Source organism: Gilbertella persicaria (genome assembly GCF_025201335.1).
Source record: "Gilbertella persicaria strain CBS 190.32 chromosome Unknown B0P05scaffold_45, whole genome shotgun sequence".
NCBI classification, from domain to species: domain Eukaryota; kingdom Fungi; phylum Mucoromycota; class Mucoromycetes; order Mucorales; family Choanephoraceae; genus Gilbertella; species Gilbertella persicaria.
In genome coordinates this window covers 192,646-210,113 of record NW_026252006.1, presented here as the reverse complement: position 1 = coordinate 210,113, position 17,468 = coordinate 192,646, and the positions used below count along the sequence as shown (strand labels likewise).

General features: G+C 38.0%; 5 protein-coding genes and 1 non-coding gene across 6 annotated transcripts; 5 read left to right on the top strand and 1 right to left on the bottom strand.

The window, feature by feature from the left end:
* Positions 1-6,895: 6,895 nt before the first annotated feature.
* B0P05DRAFT_t88 lies at positions 6,896-6,967 on the top strand. The gene has a single exon. It is a non-coding gene; the product is annotated as a tRNA-Asp (tRNA).
* A 2,465-nt stretch (positions 6,968-9,432) lies between these two features.
* On the top strand, positions 9,433-10,783 carry B0P05DRAFT_556695 (uncharacterized protein). Its single transcript, XM_051579946.1, has 4 exons — positions 9,433-9,959; positions 10,012-10,178; positions 10,227-10,512; positions 10,572-10,783. Exons 1-4 carry the CDS (start codon positions 9,437-9,439, stop codon positions 10,748-10,750), a joined length of 1,155 nt encoding a protein of 384 aa, XP_051431455.1. The 5' UTR covers positions 9,433-9,436; the 3' UTR covers positions 10,751-10,783.
* Positions 10,784-10,849: 66 nt separating this feature from the next.
* On the top strand, positions 10,850-13,237 carry B0P05DRAFT_516286 (translation elongation factor G; the record flags this gene model as incomplete). The annotated part of the gene is made up of 3 exons (XM_051575699.1): positions 10,850-11,044; positions 11,088-11,334; positions 11,388-13,237. Exons 1-3 carry the CDS (start codon positions 10,883-10,885, stop codon positions 13,235-13,237), a joined length of 2,259 nt encoding a protein of 752 aa, XP_051431454.1. The 5' UTR covers positions 10,850-10,882.
* A 30-nt stretch (positions 13,238-13,267) lies between these two features.
* Positions 13,268-14,483, bottom strand: B0P05DRAFT_556692 (uncharacterized protein; the record flags this gene model as incomplete). The annotated part of the gene is made up of 4 exons (XM_051579945.1): positions 13,268-13,931; positions 14,000-14,079; positions 14,137-14,344; positions 14,389-14,483. Coding segments are annotated over 4 exons (1,030 nt in total), but the record flags the coding sequence as incomplete, so codon positions are not given.
* Positions 14,484-14,676: 193 nt separating this feature from the next.
* Positions 14,677-15,914, top strand: B0P05DRAFT_556689 (uncharacterized protein). The gene is made up of 4 exons (XM_051579944.1): positions 14,677-14,828; positions 14,888-14,896; positions 14,954-15,565; positions 15,611-15,914. The coding sequence occupies exons 1-4, from the start codon at positions 14,777-14,779 to the stop codon at positions 15,736-15,738; spliced, it is 801 nt and encodes a 266-aa protein (XP_051431452.1). The 5' UTR covers positions 14,677-14,776; the 3' UTR covers positions 15,739-15,914.
* Positions 15,915-15,919: 5 nt separating this feature from the next.
* On the top strand, positions 15,920-16,621 carry B0P05DRAFT_556686 (uncharacterized protein). Its single transcript, XM_051579943.1, has 2 exons — positions 15,920-16,145; positions 16,192-16,621. Exons 1-2 carry the CDS (start codon positions 16,098-16,100, stop codon positions 16,540-16,542), a joined length of 399 nt encoding a protein of 132 aa, XP_051431451.1. The 5' UTR covers positions 15,920-16,097; the 3' UTR covers positions 16,543-16,621.
* Positions 16,622-17,468: the final 847 nt, after the last annotated feature.

Here is a 17,468-nt window from a genome sequence, read left to right as displayed (position 1 = left end):
AACTTGGCCTTTTCTTTGGCTACTTCAAAGGTCTTTGGAGTACCTTCCTTCTCAATCTCACAAGCAATGCCCTTGTGAATAGCGGTCAAGAACATACGAACTTGTAGACTCTCAGACTTGTTATCCAAGAAAGAAAACAGTTCTTGCATTTTCAAAGCCAAGTCTTCAACCGAGGGATAATCAGGACCTTGCTTAATATTTTGGAGCTGATACCACCATTTATCTTCCTGATCTTGAAGATAATGACCACGGAAAGCAACCACAAAATCATTCCAAGTTTTAGCTTTTGACCCAACGACATTAAACCAAGTCTCGGCTTTTCCTACGAGATGATCACCAGCAACAAACAGCATTTCTTCATCCCCAAGTTTAGCAGAACCCTTGAGTCGCTCCATACGCTTCAACCAAAACACTGCATCATCACCATTTCCAGCAAAATCCCTGGGTTCATTGATGAATCGGGCAGCAGCACCAGCACGCTTGTTCACTTGACCAATATCTTCAGGCATGAAATATCTTTGATATGGAGAGAACATGTTAACACAATCTTTATCTGGTTGGCCGGACCACTTGTCAAAGTTATATCCTTCTAGTATGTTTACCTTTGATATAAAATAGAACAATTAAAATTAAAACAAAGGAAGATAGCAGACTGTAAAAACTATCAATGACACACTAGAAAAATATAATTTAAAAATATAATGTATAGGCACTAGTAAGCTTCAAAGACAGAATTTGAAGGAAGTAATGAGCAACAAGATTTTTGTAATTAATCAGAAAGAAAACTCTTCTTTTTTTTATTTTGAGTAATCAAGTACCCTTTTTAACTTTCAACAAACACCAATGATATAAATAACAATAGTGATTTCAACAAGAATTTAGATCTACATCTAACTATACGGACTATGAGAGTGACACAATGTGAACAATCAACTAATTCAACCTTGATAACTTATCAATTCGTAAGAATATCAAAGTACGGCCTTTCTTGAGTTAATCGCCTTTCCAAATAAACTTTTCTTGAGGGAACACAGGTTTGACAACAGAACAATAGACTATAAAGCCATTAACAACAGAGCAATCGTGACACCAAAGATAAACAATTTGAAATAGTAATCACCAAGAACACCAAGATAGAATACATAAATAAATAAACGAATAAGATAAAATAAAGTAAAAGAAGAAAAGAAAATAAATAAAACAAGCAAAAATAAAGAAAGAATCAAATGAAGGGATAATAAAAATAATTAAAGTAATCAAAGAATACTTGTCAAGAGCGAAAGTACAATCTGTCAATCAAATTTCATACCCAGAGCATCTTTTTCTTGAATTTCCCCAAAACGTCTCGCGAAACTTACAATACTTGTGATTGGTCGAATCACTAAAGCACTTCGATTGGCTCAAACTTGTAACCGCCATAACTCTACCAGTTCTGACCCGATTCTTACCAAAGTTATACCAAACGACAGCTACTTCATTCCTTGATAGACCAACACCTTCAAAAAGACAAGTTACATATACAGATCAAGAGCTATTCAACAAAATAGAGTACCCAAAAGCAACAACAAACAAATCAGACACACGTCAAAATGTCGTCTTTGTAGATAGATCCAATAAGTAGCAAAGCCAATAAAACTTGTAAAGTATAACCAGAGATACGTATAATAAGTCGTAGGGCTTAACTTACTATAGAGTGTAACTAATACTTAATATTTGTGCTGAAAGATGATGTTTATTTCATTGAGTGCAACTTATATTTATACTATCTATAATGTCTGAGTTGTGACTCAAGTGGAAGCTTCTAGTATTTGAAGTCGTAGCCATATAAGGGGAATGCCAGATATGGTAATGATAATCAGATAAACATCTGACTAATAATTTCCAGAACCTTCGAGCACCTGCTGGTGTCTTCTGGCCGCTTTCTTCACATTGGGCTTAAACCTAAGTTTGGGTACGACATCATTCCCCCCGAGAATGTTGATCGCCTCTGATCAACTTGTTCAACCGAGTCAGAAGTAGCCTTATTCCTTGAGTCAAGACCCATTTCAGAGCGCCAAGCAGCACGAGAAACCGTGGGATTGTACCAAGGAGTATCGATCGAATCAGCCTTGACACCTTTTAATCGATCGATATGTACCCAAGAAGTGTAAGGTTCACCACCAATAGTTTCTAGTTTGTAAACATGGTTGGCCTCGTTTCGATCTACAATGACAAAAGGGCCTATCCAGTTGTATTCCAGACCATACTTTTGCTCATTTCTGAGTAAGACATGATCACCAATCTCGAATTCCAGCTTTTCGATAGCAGCATCCCAACGTCTCTTGTCAGACTCAGATACTATTTTCATTCGATGGGCAGCGGCGGCGCGGATTTGACCAATATCCTCAAGTTCTCGAGCAGTGTGTTCAGCAATTGTCCTTGGGTCATTAGAAGTCAACTTATCGAAATAAGGACGAGTATAATCACCAGGAAGCAAAGGTTCACGGCCATATACCAAGTAGAAGGGAGAATAACCAGTAGAACGATGGTGACGGACCCGAGCAGCAAAAAGAGCAGTATCTACAAACTTGTCCCAAATATGAATAGCACCATTGACGTATTTCCTAAGCATAGCCTTGAGAATACCATTAAGTCGTTCGCATTTTCCGTTTGTGCGCGGATGGAAAGCTGACGTGAACTTGTGGTTTGTTTTTATGCGATTCATATACAACTTTACCACCGTAGACATGAAATTTGCACCACGATCAGTCAGGATTTCTTGAGGGCAGCCGAACTTCATGACGATCTCCTCATAGATAAAATCTGCAACAACTTCCGCAGTAGCCTCTGGGACAGCACGAGCAATAGGCCAATTAGTGGTATAGTCTACCGCCGTTAGGAGCCATTTATTACCCTGATTTGTTAGAGGTAATTCACCAACAAAATCTAGATGCCAGCGACCAAAAGCAGGAGGAATATCCAAGGGAACCATAGGAGCATGATGTTTGTTTTTGCCAGGACTAGATGCTAACTGACATTCTTTACAGTCTAATAACCAGGTTTGAATATCAGTTCGCATGTTAGGCCACCACCAACGTTTGCGCATAAGTTCAAATACCGTAAGCTGACCGGCATGACCAAAGCCTTCATGGAACTTATTCACCAGGGTAGCGCGATTTGAGAAAGAACAGAATCTTGCTTCAAGCTGTTGATTATTGACCTTCACTAGACGATACACCTTGTCTTGCTTTATCACAAACTTATCACGATTCGACTCTAAGACAGATTTGACCGTGTCAGGGACCAGTTCTGGTTTTGTCAGATAGAATGTGGGCCAGTCGGTAGGGTGAACCAAGATATTAGAGTCTACAGAGTACAAGTAGCGAGGTTCCATACTTGATTCTGCAGGTATACAGTCAGCTCCATCGCGACGTGACAACGCATCCGGGACTTCGTTCATTTTACCAGGCTTGTAGAGTATCTTAGGATCATAAGTTTCAATTTCTGAGAGCCAACGCACCAAACGAGCGGTAGGTTTTGCTTGTGATCTCAGATACTGAAGAGGGTTATGATCCGTGTATACCACATAGTCAGCACCATCGATAAAACAACGCCAAACCCGAAGAGCATGTAATACACCAAGTAGCTCCCTCTCTTGTGCAGGGTAGTTCCGTTCAGCCATAGAAAACTTTTTGGATTCAAACGCCAGAGGATGTAGAGCACCAGAGTCATCTTTTTGCAGGAGAACAGCACCACAACCAAAGTCAGAGCTATCAGTTTCAATAATGTACGGTTTAGAGACATCAGGAGGCTGTAAACAAGGAGCATGTGTCAATAAGAATTTCAATTGCTCGAAAGCTTTTTGACATTCCTGACTCCAAATAATACTACGACGTTTGGGACCAGTACCTTTAGTTAGTTCCGTCAGAGGAGCAGCCACCGAGGAGAACTGGCGGATAAACCTTCGGTAATGAGACGCTAAACCGACAAACTGACGAACTTCCTGTACATTGGTAGGTGTAGGCCAGTCTTTGATAGCTTTTACCTTGGTGTCAGAAGGAAGAATACCATCAGCCGAGACTTTCATGCCCAAGAATTCAACCTCTTTTTGATTGAACTTGCACTTCTTAGGGTTTGCATACAACTTGAATTGTCTGAACCTCTCCAAGACCAGACGAATGTGTTCAAGATGTTCCTTTGCTGTTTTAGAGTAGACCAGAATATCGTCCAAATAGAGCTGCACGAAACGGTCAACATAACCAGACAGACATTTGTTCATCATATTTTGAAACACTGCTGGTGAGTTCCGAAGTCCGAAAGGTAGTACAAGCCATTCAAAAGCACCATAACGAGTTACAAAACAAGTTTTGGGAACATCCGAGTCTGAGAGCCTAATTTGGTGATACCCACTAGTCAGATCGAACTGAGAGAAGTATCTTGCACCACCTAATCGTTCTAAACACTCATCAATACGAGGTAATGGAGTATTCAACTTCTTGGTGCACAAAGAATTGATTATTCTGAAGTCGATGCACATTCGCAGTTCACCAGACTTCTTGCGGACAAACAAAACAGGAGCCCCCAAGGCGAAGAACTAGGCTGGATGAACCCTTTGTCTAATAAGTCTTTTAGTTGACGTTGTAGTTCGTCTAGTTCTAAAGGACTCATCTTAAAAGGGTGCTTGCAGACTGGTTCAGCATCACCAGTTTCGATTACGTGTTCAATTCCACGGTCCGGAGGCAAACCAGGAGGCAACTTATCCGTGAAAACATCTTTATACTCTGCTAAGAGCTTAGAGATAGCCTTGCCAAGATTATCGCCAGTATCGACCATGTTGTGCAAGCCAGATTCCTTCACATGTACCAAGAATAACTCGTCTATGCTATTTTTGCGTAATGAACGTTGCATTTGGCGTTTGCTCATAACGTACACCAGACTTTCAGATTTAGACACCAAGTTAACTGGGGATAAGACAGTTGTACCCACACCATAAGGACCAGAGATAGACCAAGAGCTATTAGACCAGTTGGGAACAGGCTTGTATTGCTGAAACCATTGCTGACCTAGGATAAGATCAAACTTAGTATCAAATACATAAGCTTGAATCCGTTGGCCAACGCCATTTGCAGACACCGAGAACTCAACCTTATCTTTAATCACTGAGACTTGACCGTTAGCAGTTTCCACCTCGTGCTTGGTTTGTAGTGATGTCACTTTCATAGTTGCAGGATTTACCAGGGTAGGACTGATATAGTTTGAGCTTGCACCCGTATCCAAAAGTACTTGTATAGTCTTGTAGCAATTACGTGAACCATCGTTAGTAAAGATATCAAACGAGTACAGGGGCAAATCAGTTGATGCTTTATTAGACTTTTTTAGATTGAACAGATATGTATTGTCTGCTTTCAAGTCATCTGTTTCATGATCACTATCTAGTCCTAGTAAATCCTCGACATCATCACTATTAGTTGGAACAGTATTATCTTGTTTAATACTGTTGAGGGATCTTGTTTTAGAGCGTGCTTGATCTCCCTCCCCGTCAAACACGCTTACTCTTTTAAACGGTTGTTAAAAGAGTCGCCAGAACGTCGATTACCACCACCACGACTAGACCTGGGACTAGGACATTCGCCTTGCATGTGGCCCCAGCCTTTACAGTTGTAACATTGAACATCGGTATTTCTGGCGAAATTACCACTGTTAAAGTTACGGCGACCGTTATTAGACTGAGCCATTCGTCTACCAGAACCACCGTTGAGAGCATTTACCAAGTCACGAATAGCGTCCAAATCCATAGCTTCATACTGAGGTTGAGGTGTTCTCATCTTGATAGGTTGAGCTACCTCACCCTCTTCTGCACTTTCAATTGCCAAGGCGATACGTTGAGCGTCTGCCAGTGTTTTGGGAAATTGAGAGCGGACCGCATAACGTAGAGGCTTAATTAGACCTCTAATAAACTTGTCTTGAGCAACGCCCTCAGACATATCAGGAATTTGCAACAACAGACGACGGAAGTCATTGATATACTGATTTACTGTTGTAGTTTGCACCAGACTAGCCATATTATCCCGAGCCTTCGCAATGGCATCAATGGGAACAAATTCGGTACGTAGAGCCACCTTGAGTTCGTCCCAATCTTGAGGAACATGCTCTTTATTGAAAGTATTTAACTGTGAATACCACAATTGAGCATCCTTTCTCAATAAAGAGACTGCATACAACAACTTTTCTTGTGGGTGTTCGATTTTCACTAAGGAGAAATACAACTCCAAAGAGTAAATCCAAGAATTCACAGCGATAGTGTCTCTTTCACCATTATAAACCTCAGGTTCACGAACCTTACGAGCGTAACCAAACGAATTACCAGATGTCATAGAAATATCTTCGCTCATAATACCAGAAAAGACCAGAAAAATTTAACCAATGAGATACTTTTTAAACCTTTGAAACCTTGAAAATAACCAGAAAATAACCTTGAGAGACTTGCTTTAACTATTTAACTTTATAACTTGCTTTAGTGTCCTGATGCTACCAGTTGTCGTCTTTGTAGATAGATCCAATAAGTAGCAAAGCCAATAAAACTTGTAAAGTATAACCAGAGATACGTATAATAAGTCGTAGGGCTTAACTTACTATAGAGTGTAACTAATACTTAATATTTGTGCTGAAAGATGATGTTTATTTCATTGAGTGCAACTTATATTTATACTATCTATAATGTCTGAGTTGTGACTCAAGTGGAAGCTTCTAGTATTTGAAGTCGTAGCCATATAAGGGGAATGCCAGATATGGTAATGATAATCAGATAAACATCTGACTAATAATTTCCAGAACCTTCGAGCACCTGCTGGTGTCTTCTGGCCGCTTTCTTTACATTGGGCTTAAACTTAAGTTTGGGTACGACAAAAATGTCTCCTCTTCGGTAGTATAGTGGTGAGTATCCCCGCCTGTCACGCGGGAGACCGGGGTTCAATTCCCCGCCGGAGAGTTTTTTCCTTTTTTTCTTCGACCATAGTTATTTTAATTGTTTTTTTTTAATTATTATTTCTATATCGTATAAAAGGGATTATACAATAGAATAAAAAAAAAAAAGAAAAAAAAAGTACGATTGCATGTAATGTACGCCACGTTGTTAAGGCATTGAACCTGTAAGTAAAAGATCTTCCTATGTCAGTATCCAGGAAACCAAATCAACAAAAAATAAGTATTTAGGTCAATAACTGCGGCCCAATAAGCAGTCCAGATGATTAGAATAAGATGAGAGTCGAAATCTAATCTTTTTCGAACAACAATTTAAACGATTTATATACTTGTTTGTTAAGATAATAATTGCTAGTTCAGATATAAAAAGATGGGAGTCATAATGAACACTTTAGGAAAACTCAATTCAATTCGCAATAAGGTAAAACTAACCGAGTTTTAGGGCTATTCTAATAAGTAAAAGTATCATGCGTCAGAATTGATCATGTCAAGAAAAAAAAAAAAAAAAAGAAAAAGTGTCTCAAGGACAATGAGAAAGTAATGCAAAAATCAAATAACAAATATGAATTTTGGTAGTAATAAAACAATGGCGCCAAAAGATAAGAGAGAGAAAAAAAAAAAAGAAAAAAAAATGCAAGAAGAAGGATACAAGCAACAAAAGCGACTGCAATGTAGCAATATATTTTTCTCATAGTTGAGATAAAGGAGTGCTTTATTCATCCCATAATCTCTCATTTAGCTTATATTTATAATTCAGGGACAAAAATTATTGGATCTTGTATGCTTACTTGTCAAGTCAATGCAGCATAACAATGATTTAGTTAATAACAACGACAGAAAAGAAGAGCATTTTAAAGAGTCGTCTTCTCTTGAGGTACCACTTTAGATTTTATCCATCGGAATGTCATTCTTTGCTCCTCCTTCTTTTACGAGGCAAGCAATGCAAAACTGCTTCTATCATTTACCATAGACTACTTTCCGCTACTAAAATCAGTCTAGATAAAAAACAACAACAACAACAAAGACGCCTCAAGTCTTTCTAGCCAGAGTAAGCCAATACTTACAGAAAGCCTATGTCTTTAGGAAGGCAACGGTTATCAAAATAAAGAAATGGTCTAGCTCAATTTTAGAATGAAGAGGTCGCTTTAGTTATAAATTGTATCAGTAAGTTCAAATTAATTGCGTACTTGATATGCACAGTTAACATAAGCTCTTCAATCTTAATGTGTGCGTTATCTAGATAATAAAATGACTTTAATGAAGGTGGAGACATTGAAATAGATAAAAATTAAGTATGCAATTGATCGAGTCTTTATCAGAATAAAATGCCATGAACTAATTAAATAATTTCATTTACTGAGCTTGATCTACTAAAAAGAATAAGTTTACTGATGCAAGAGATTCTTTTATGTCAATAGTTTGGTTATAGTGTAATTTATTATGTAGTGGAAGACTTGCTGGATGTCAAATTACAGTAAGTTTGACAGCTATTGGTATTTTTACTTTTCATGCAATTTCAAGTGCCTCATTGGGAGATTACATCGGTTTAGGCAAATAAACTTGCGTTAAAACTCAAGTTTCTTTAATACAAGTGGCATCTCAAACGCATTATTTCTTTTGTGTAATAGATAAAAAAAAAAAAGGCCATGAAGCTTCAATCACAATCAGCGAAAAAAGAACAAACACAAGACGCGTGCAATACAAACAGAGATATTCAAGAAGACCATGAAAAGGCTGATCATTTTCTATCCAGCGTAAAGCAAGGGACAGACGTAAAGCCTGTTGCATAATCACTTGCTAGCCTTGAAGGTACTGCACTGCCTTGAAATGATAAGAGAATGTGCTCATATTCTGTAGAATTGCGTTCTAAAAAAAACCGGTAATAAGAACTGTTTTCTTTGTAAAAAAGACTTTATAAAACCCAGTTTCTTGGCGCACCTTCGTTCAGTGCACAGAGTACGGCCTAAACTACATCACCGCAATCCAAAAATACAGCCTGATCCTAAAGATCCAAATCATTATTGTCGTTCTTGAGAGTTCACTTATGCAAATAAGAGATCATATTCTAGCCATCTCATTCAAGTGCATCAGTATCCAAGGAGCAATAGATGGTTAGAAATGTCATTTCCAGACCTACGGCCAGATATTAGCAACCAAAATAATTACTGTTGTACTTGCGACAAGTCTTTTTCAAAGCGAAATTGCTCACATCTCATATTCGCAGTATGCACGGCATTCAACAAGAATTATCAGCTGCTAATCTAGACATTAAACCTGTCATCAATGATCCCAATTGTTCTTGTCGATCCCGCAACCTTTTTTATGCTAACAAGAAAAATATATCTCCACCCTAAAAAAAGTATTGTCCGACTGTAATCTATATCAGTCCGGCTCTGGATCAAGTGCCGTGACGACACAGCTCTAAAAGAATAAAAACGCGTCTAAATTTCTTTCGTTCTTTCTTCTTTCTATAAAAATGTCTGACAAACCCCTCTCTTCTTTAAAAGTCGTTGAGTTGCGTGAAGAGCTTTCTAAGCGTAACTTGCCTACAAAAGGCAAGAAAGACGAGCTCATTAGTCGTTTAACAGAAGCCTTGGAAGCCGAAAAGAACCAAGTCGCCGATAAACCTATAGAAGAAACCACCCAAAAACCAACAGACGAAACAGGAGATAAAACAATAGAAAAAATAACCGAAGCACCAGTAGAAGAAAAGACAGCTAAAACACCAGAAAAGAGTGTCACTACGCAACCAGTTGAAGAACCTAAGCCAGAGGTTACCGAGGAACCAGAATCAAGTAATGCTGAAGAAACAGGTCCCATGATCACTGAGCAAGCAAAGCCAGACAGTGAAGAACAAACCAAACAAAAAGAAGAACAAGAAACAAAAGAGCCAATCTCCGGAGATCAAGCGATACCCAATGAAATTGACATGGAAACAGATTCTAATAGCAATAAACGAAAGCGTGCATCCGATGCCGAAGAAAATGCTAATGATGAAGGTAAGATATCAATGTATACATCATTTGTATGCTTACCTAAGCATCTCAATAGAGAAGCGAATCAAAGTCGATAGAGTCGAAGCATCAAATGCTACTGCAGTGTATGCAAAGGGGTTTATTCGACCACTTATTATTCGCCATGTACAAGAATTGTTCTCAAAATATGGTACAATAAAGCGATTCTGGATGGATATGATCAAGACACATTGTTATGTTATTGTAAGTGTTAATTCATGCTATACGTTTGAAATTAATCGTAGTTTGCAGTATGAGAATGAAGAAGAAGCAAAAGCAGCTAATGACAACATCAATGGCATTGTCTTCCCTGCAGACACAGGCAAAAAATTAACTGTGGACTATTTGACATACGTCCAAGCGGAAAAGTTAATTGAACATGAACAAAGTGCGGCTGAAAAAAGGGTCAAAGTAGATTGGGAATCATGCATCACAAAAATTAAAGCAGGCGAAGATGTTATTTCATCAACAACTACAGAAAGTGGAAAGAAATCTCGCTCTATTGGCATTGGTCAAGTTGCAAGACAATTAGCCCAAGGTAAGAAACAACACACACACACATATATATATAGTAGATAGTCTTACTCTATTCTATAGCTGCTGAACCCACTGTTACACAATCCACAAGGGAAATTCAGATTGAGAGAAAAGAAAAGCCTCGTGATCTTTCATTGGACGAATTGTTCAGAAAGACCAAAGCTCTTCCTCATCTTTACTACCTTCCCAATTCTGATCAAGAAGCCAAGATCAAATTAGAGAAACTTCAACAAATTTAATAAATTCTTCCGAAAATGGAATCTGACGGTCACTTTTTTTTTTTTTTTTTTTTTTTTTTTTTTGGATGCCCCTGTTTGCTTAAATTTTGACAAGCCCCCATTTTCTTTTTTTTTGTTTTATTCCACAAAAATATGTCGTTTGTGCGATCCTTACTTGGAGGACTTCCAGTAAGGGCAACCTTCAAAGCTGCTACAGCTTCTTTTGTAGAGGCTACACCGCAAAACGCTTTCTCTCTGTTTCCTATTGCTATGTCCCGCCGCTTCCAATCCACCGAGGCCGAAGCAAAGGACCTTGTAAGTTGCTTAAAACAAAATAAAAGGCTAATAAACTATACAGCAACGTCTTGATAAACTTCGTAACATTGGTATTTCAGCTCACATCGATTCCGGTAAAACTACTTGTACTGAACGTATTCTTTACTACACTGGTCGTATCAAGGAGATCCATGATGTCCGTGGCCGTGATGGTGTAGGAGCAAAGATGGATTCTATGGATTTGGAAAGAGAAAAGGGTATTACTATTCAATCTGCCGCAACTTATGCTAGTTGGGGTGACCACAATATTAATATTATTGATACTCCTGGTAAGTCTTAAAGGGATTCGGCATGCCTTCAAATCTTAACTTGATGCAATTAGGCCACGTTGATTTCACTATAGAAGTTGAACGTGCTTTGCGTGTGTTGGATGGTGCTGTTATGATTTTATGTTCTGTTTCTGGTGTGCAATCTCAAACGATCACTGTAGATCGTCAGATGCGTCGTTATAATGTTCCCCGTATTTCTTTTATCAATAAGATGGATCGTGCTGGTGCTAATCCATTCCGTATTATTGATCAACTCCGACAAAAACTCAAGTTGACTGCTGCTGCTGTTCAGATCCCTATTGGTGCTGAAGATCAGTTTAGAGGTGTTGTTGATTTGATTAGATGGAAGGCTTTTTACAATGAAGGTGAAAGTGGTGAAAATTTGGTTGAAAAGGATATTCCTGAAGAACTCATGCCTCTTGCTACTGAAAAACGTCAAGAATTGATTGAACAATTGGCTAACGTGGATGATGAAATTGCTGATATCTATTTGTTAGAAGAAATTCCTACTACTGAGCAATTTATTGATGCTATTCGCCGTTCTACCATTAGTTTGAAGTTTACTCCTGTCCTGATGGGTTCTGCCTTTAAGAACACAGCTGTCCAACCTCTTTTGAATGCTATTGTTGATTACTTGCCTAACCCTACTGAAGTGACAAACACTGCCTTGGATATCAACAAGGATGAAGAAAAGGTCGATTTGAAGCCTTATTCCAACAGTCCTTTTGTTGGTCTTGCTTTCAAGTTGGAAGAAGGTCGTTATGGTCAATTGACTTACATGCGTATCTATCAAGGTTCTTTGAAGAAGGGTTCTTTTATCACCAATGTCAAGACTGGCAAGAAAATCAAAGTCCCTCGTCTTGTTCGTATGCATGCTGCTGATATGGAAGATGTTGATGAATTAGGTGCTGGTGAAATCGGTGCCATGTTTGGTGTTGACTGTGCTAGTGGCGATACTTTTACTGATGGTAGTCTTCAATACACAATGACATCTATGTTTGTTCCTGAACCTGTTATCTCTCTCTCTTTGACTCCCAAGGGTAAGGAAAGCCCTAATTTCTCTAAGGCTTTGAACCGTTTTCAAAAGGAAGATCCTACTTTCCGTGTCCATGTTGATTCTGAATCCAAGGAAACAATTATCTCTGGTATGGGTGAACTTCACTTGCAAATCTATGTTGAGCGTATGAAGCGTGAATACAATGTCGAATGTCTTACTGGTAAACCTCGCGTTGCCTTCCGTGAAACAATCACACAACCTTCCAAATTTAACTACACTCACAAGAAGCAATCTGGTGGTGCTGGTCAATTCGGTCGCGTTGTTGGTCAATTGGAACCCATGACTCGCGATGAAGAAACTGGCAAGGATATTGAATTTGAAAACCGCGTTATTGGTGGTAACATCCCTACCAACTTCATTCCTGCTTGTGAAAAGGGTTTCAATGATGCCCTCGAAAAGGGTCCTTTAATTGGTCATCCTGTCAATGGTGTTCGTATGGTTTTGGAAGACGGTGCTGCCCACGCTGTTGATTCCAGTGAGTTGGCTTTCCGTATTGCTACCAAGAATGCCTTTAGTGAAGCCTTTGCTAAAGCTAGACCTGTCATTTTAGAACCCATCATGAATGTTGCTATTACTGCCCCTATTGAATTCCAAGGTTCTGTTATTGGTGGTTTGAACAAGCGTAAGGGTACTGTTGTTGATACTGAAATTCAAGAAGACTATTTTGCTGTTACTGCTGATGTTCCTTTGAATGACATGTTCGGTTACTCTACTGAACTGAGATCTGCCACTCAAGGTAAGGGTGAGTTCTCTATGGAATACAAGGATCATCAACCTGTTCAAACACACATCCAAGAAGCTCTTATCCAAGAATACAAGAAGGAAATGGCTGCCAAAGCCAAGTAAATAATACCAGTCATTTTTTCTTTAGAATGTAATTAAATAAAAATCTATTATTCATAACCACCAGGTACAGAAGGACGAGGAGCATTCACAAAAGGAATTAAATCTCTCATTTGAGAGGCAATGTTCAGTTGACTCTGTCTATCCAATGCAGCACGAATTGCTAAATATTTACGACAAAAGATATTGACAGGCTCTGTATCCGATTTGTCATTATGGCCACTCAAGACAATACCACCTGATTCAGTCACAATAACGAGAGCAGCAGCCACATCCCATTCCCAACAGCCAACTTCCCAGTAGACATCAACAATGCCCTTAGCGACATTGCACATATTGAGAGCAGCTGATCCAGTCGTACGTACACTATGTGCTTGTGCTGCAAAAGGATGAGCGTCTGATTTTTGACGCACCATGTCATGAATAGCATTCATTTTAGCATCCATCACAGCTGGAGTTCGATCAGATCCAGCTTCAGTGGCAATCAGACATTGAGACAAATCAACCAATGGTTGAGGTGGATTAAATAAGGGCAATTGGCGTGTGCTATTGAGGTAAGCACCTCTACCTTTAGCAGCAGAATAGAGCTCGTTTAAGAGAGGATTGAACACAACACCAATTGTTGGGATTTTGTTGATTGTGAGGCCGATAGAAACCGCGACAAATGGATAGCCATGAATAAAATTGGTAGTACCATCTTTTTGTTTGTGTGTGGAGAAATGCTTACATAAGTCATTTTGCCTAGAAAAAAAATGACACACTTACCAATTGGGTCCACAATCCATGTAGGAAGGTCTGTGAATTCTGTCTTGGCCCCACTAGCAAATGTTTCCTCGCCAATAAATCTAATATTTTTGAACATAAATTAACTACATATTACAAACAATGAATCAAATGCATACCGATGCTCGGGATACGTCTCGAATAGACGCTTTTTAATGAATTCCTCCACAGCCTTGTCTGTTTCTGTAACAAGGTCAATAGGATTTTCTTTTTTCATTTCAATGTTAGAGCCAGTGCCTGCCATACGTGACTCCACAGCGTCTTTTATGATAGCACCGGCGTCTTTGGCCAACTGAACGGCAAAGTCAAGATATTCTTGAATATAGTCTATTTATCTTTAGACACGACTTTTCTTTCAAGCAAGTGTGTACCTTGTTGTTCAAGCATGTTAAATAACAAAAAAGAAGAAAAAAAAGGAAAAAAATACAAGTATATACTTTTATATAGTCTAGATTGTATCCCCATGAATTTTAAGTCCGTTAGTAATTCATAAAATGACATTCATACAAGGAGCGTGTAGAGGATAAAGAATAACAATATAAAATTATGCTTGTTATGATGTATATCATTGACAAAGTAGATAGGCATAATCTCGGACAAAAGTGGTTTTTAAATCGAATTCGTAGGTTTGAGTTAAAATTAGACGTTTGAGTGTAGTACAAAGAAACCACTTTTTTTTGAAGGAGAAGTTTTTTTTTTTTCATTTACTTTTCTTTCTTCTTTTTTAACCTCGACTCTTCCTTTCTGTCTTTTCTCGTTATGCGTCTTCCATTCTTATTACTTCTTGGGTTCTGTGCTATTTCAAATACAGGTAACTGAACAAGAAAAAACATGGTTTATTAAAAAAAATATCTAATTTATTTTAATTAGCTGCTCAAGGTATTTTTATACATCTAATTATTTTGCTTCAGCCCGAATTAACCTAACTTGCCATAGTTGTCACTTCGTCTTCAGCAGTACCAGTAGCAACAAGCAATGCAGCAGCAACGGGAGGAGGAGCCGTCACAGCCTCTAGTACTTTAGGGTCAGCCTCAGCACAACCTACTTCTGCGACTAATGGAAGCTCCATTATCAATAATAACGGGACAACTATCACCAACTCTACAGCAGCAGCAGGAAACAACTCTGTAGCAGCTTTACCTACCTCTGCTAGTTATGGTAATAGTGTCTACCCTGGTTCAGTCAGTTTTATTGCGCCTACCGCCAGTAAATCAGTTTCACCTCTTTACCGCATCGACAGCAAAGAAAACGTCACTTTTAGCTGGTCATTTACCAATTTGTTAGTTCAGCCACAAAACCTGACTCTTGCTGCTGTTGCTCCTAACAGTGTTACTTATACCATTGGGGCTTTGTCTGGTGTTGCTACAAGTGCTGTATGGCATATCAGTGATGTTCCTGCTGCTTCACCATTGATGATGGGCATGTATCAAATCCAATTATATGATCAAAGAGGTCTTTCTGCATATCAATCTCCTGGTTGGTTAGCACCCAACACACGGTTAACCATTGCCTTCTATTCAGCTGAATCATACTCGCAACCCACAGGATGTAAGTAGTAATGATGATGATTTTTGTCACTAACTTGATTTATAGCTGATTATTGTCCTTTATGTTTTTATAATGCTGGTAGAAAAATGGCAGAAAGTTTTGGACCTATTGCAGTTGCTTTTGGTGTAGCAGGTGCTACAACCGTAATGATGTTGTATGGGCTTTTGTATTAAACTTGTGTGTGTGTAGACTGTATAAATAATAAAGTATCTTCATACCTGATGATCGTTCAATTCTATTCTGCATAGTGTTTGTTTTGTAATGGACCAATAACTGGTTGTCTGTGTGCTTTCCTATCATCCTCGCATGTATATTTATACTTGCCTTCCCCCCCCTTTTTTAAAAAAAATTGATTATTATTCTCATTCTATAGGAATTTCTTCTCTCTTTTTCGCAACATTTATATACGTACACAGCTTGTGACTCATCTGTTTCTAATATATAAACCTGTATTTTAGTTTGTTTATTTCCCTTTTCTCTCTTTCTCTTTCTTCTTTAACTTAGCAATTGATCCATCAATTACATTTTTAAAATGGACCTTAATTTTTGTCTTTATTGTGAAAAACATTTGCCTGAAGAGGTATATTTTCTAGAATCTAAATGATGACGGTTAACCATTTTATTAGAACATGAGCTTTTGTTCCTCGATTTGCCAAGCAAGGGAAGCTTCTAAGCCTATTACTTCTCCAGATTTTTATCCTTCTCGGCTCTATATGATGGGCTCTCGATCAACAACTACAACCAATTACGAGTCTATATACCATCGATGTCTTTCATTCTCAAATAATTCATTTCATTGTCAACCACTATCATCTTCATCGTCATCTTCGAGTTCGTCTTCCATTAGTAGTAATAACTCTTCATATATATTGGACAAAATACCTTATTCATGTCATATTTCATTATCTCAGCACACCAGACATCCTCATTCCCAATCAAATCAACAAAATGTATATACAAACTGCTTTTTTATTTAAAGAAAAAAAAATCATGAGTTTTATTATAATTAAACTTTTTTTTTATAAAACATGACTTGAGCACCAAACTTTATATTTAACGATTCATTTTTACGTCGTCCCTTTTCCCCCTTTCTTTTTGTGTATGTGTGTGTATAGATGTTTCTCCTATAGCGAGCTGACTCTTATAGTTGCCTTAGAAATAAAAGAGGGTTTTCAATTCTTATTTGTAAGGAGAGTCATAAGGTAGTGCCTGGAACAATGTTGCTATTGTTCCACACTAAACTCAAAAGAGATGAGGTCAATTTTATTGTTTTCTAAGCTAGAAAACGTTTCAATGAGATAATAATATTTTTTTTTTAGAGGATAAATAAAGCTATTTGGTTGTTAAGTGAGATAAATACATGATGATTGAGAAATAAGATCCGTTAGTGCAATTCTCAATACATCGTATGGTTATTATTCTACAACGATGAGCGATTTATGACCCTCTAATCAAAGTGAATTTATTATACAAAACTACCTCAAATTCTCTTTTTTTTGAGTCCTTTTTTTTTATGATACCGTCATTTACAACATTTACAGTTACTTTCTACTCGCATAAAATACTTCAGCATTTTAAATTTGCCCAAAGTGGTGGATTTTCCAGGTCATTGTATAGTCAGAAAACAGAAAATTCAGTTTTTAAGAAATTGACTTCAATTCTAGTGTTTAACATATCATGCTCTTTACATCCTCATGAGCAATTCATTCGCTTTGTTGTTACCATGCTTCGCTTTTATGCAACAAAAGTTAACAAATGAATTCAAAGCCAGGAGCAATGACGAGCATGCAGCTTTTATCAGCTAAAAACTCTTATTTTTGTACAGGACAAACAAACACGTTTAAGACTCAAGCTTCTGATACACATTTGCTTATATTCAAAGATCTGCAAGCATATCGAATTT

What these genes read in the sequence shown, in the direction of transcription:
- B0P05DRAFT_556695 (XM_051579946.1), top strand. Translation starts at nt 9,437, where the DNA reads ATGTCTGACAAACCCCTCTCTTCTTTAAAAGTCGTTGAGTTGCGTGAA. An exon ending in AGAAAATGCTAATGATGAAG is followed by an intron (nt 9,960 to 10,011) that starts GTAAGATATCAA and finishes GCATCTCAATAG; the next exon opens with AGAAGCGAATCAAAGTCGAT. An exon ending in TGCAAGACAATTAGCCCAAG is followed by an intron (nt 10,513 to 10,571) that starts GTAAGAAACAAC and finishes TCTATTCTATAG; the next exon opens with CTGCTGAACCCACTGTTACA.
- B0P05DRAFT_556689 (XM_051579944.1), top strand. Translation starts at nt 14,777, where the DNA reads ATGCGTCTTCCATTCTTATTACTTCTTGGGTTCTGTGCTATTTCAAAT. An exon ending in ATACTCGCAACCCACAGGAT is followed by an intron (nt 15,566 to 15,610) that starts GTAAGTAGTAAT and finishes CTTGATTTATAG; the next exon opens with CTGATTATTGTCCTTTATGT.
- B0P05DRAFT_556686 (XM_051579943.1), top strand. Translation starts at nt 16,098, where the DNA reads ATGGACCTTAATTTTTGTCTTTATTGTGAAAAACATTTGCCTGAAGAG. An exon ending in AAAAACATTTGCCTGAAGAG is followed by an intron (nt 16,146 to 16,191) that starts GTATATTTTCTA and finishes CCATTTTATTAG; the next exon opens with AACATGAGCTTTTGTTCCTC.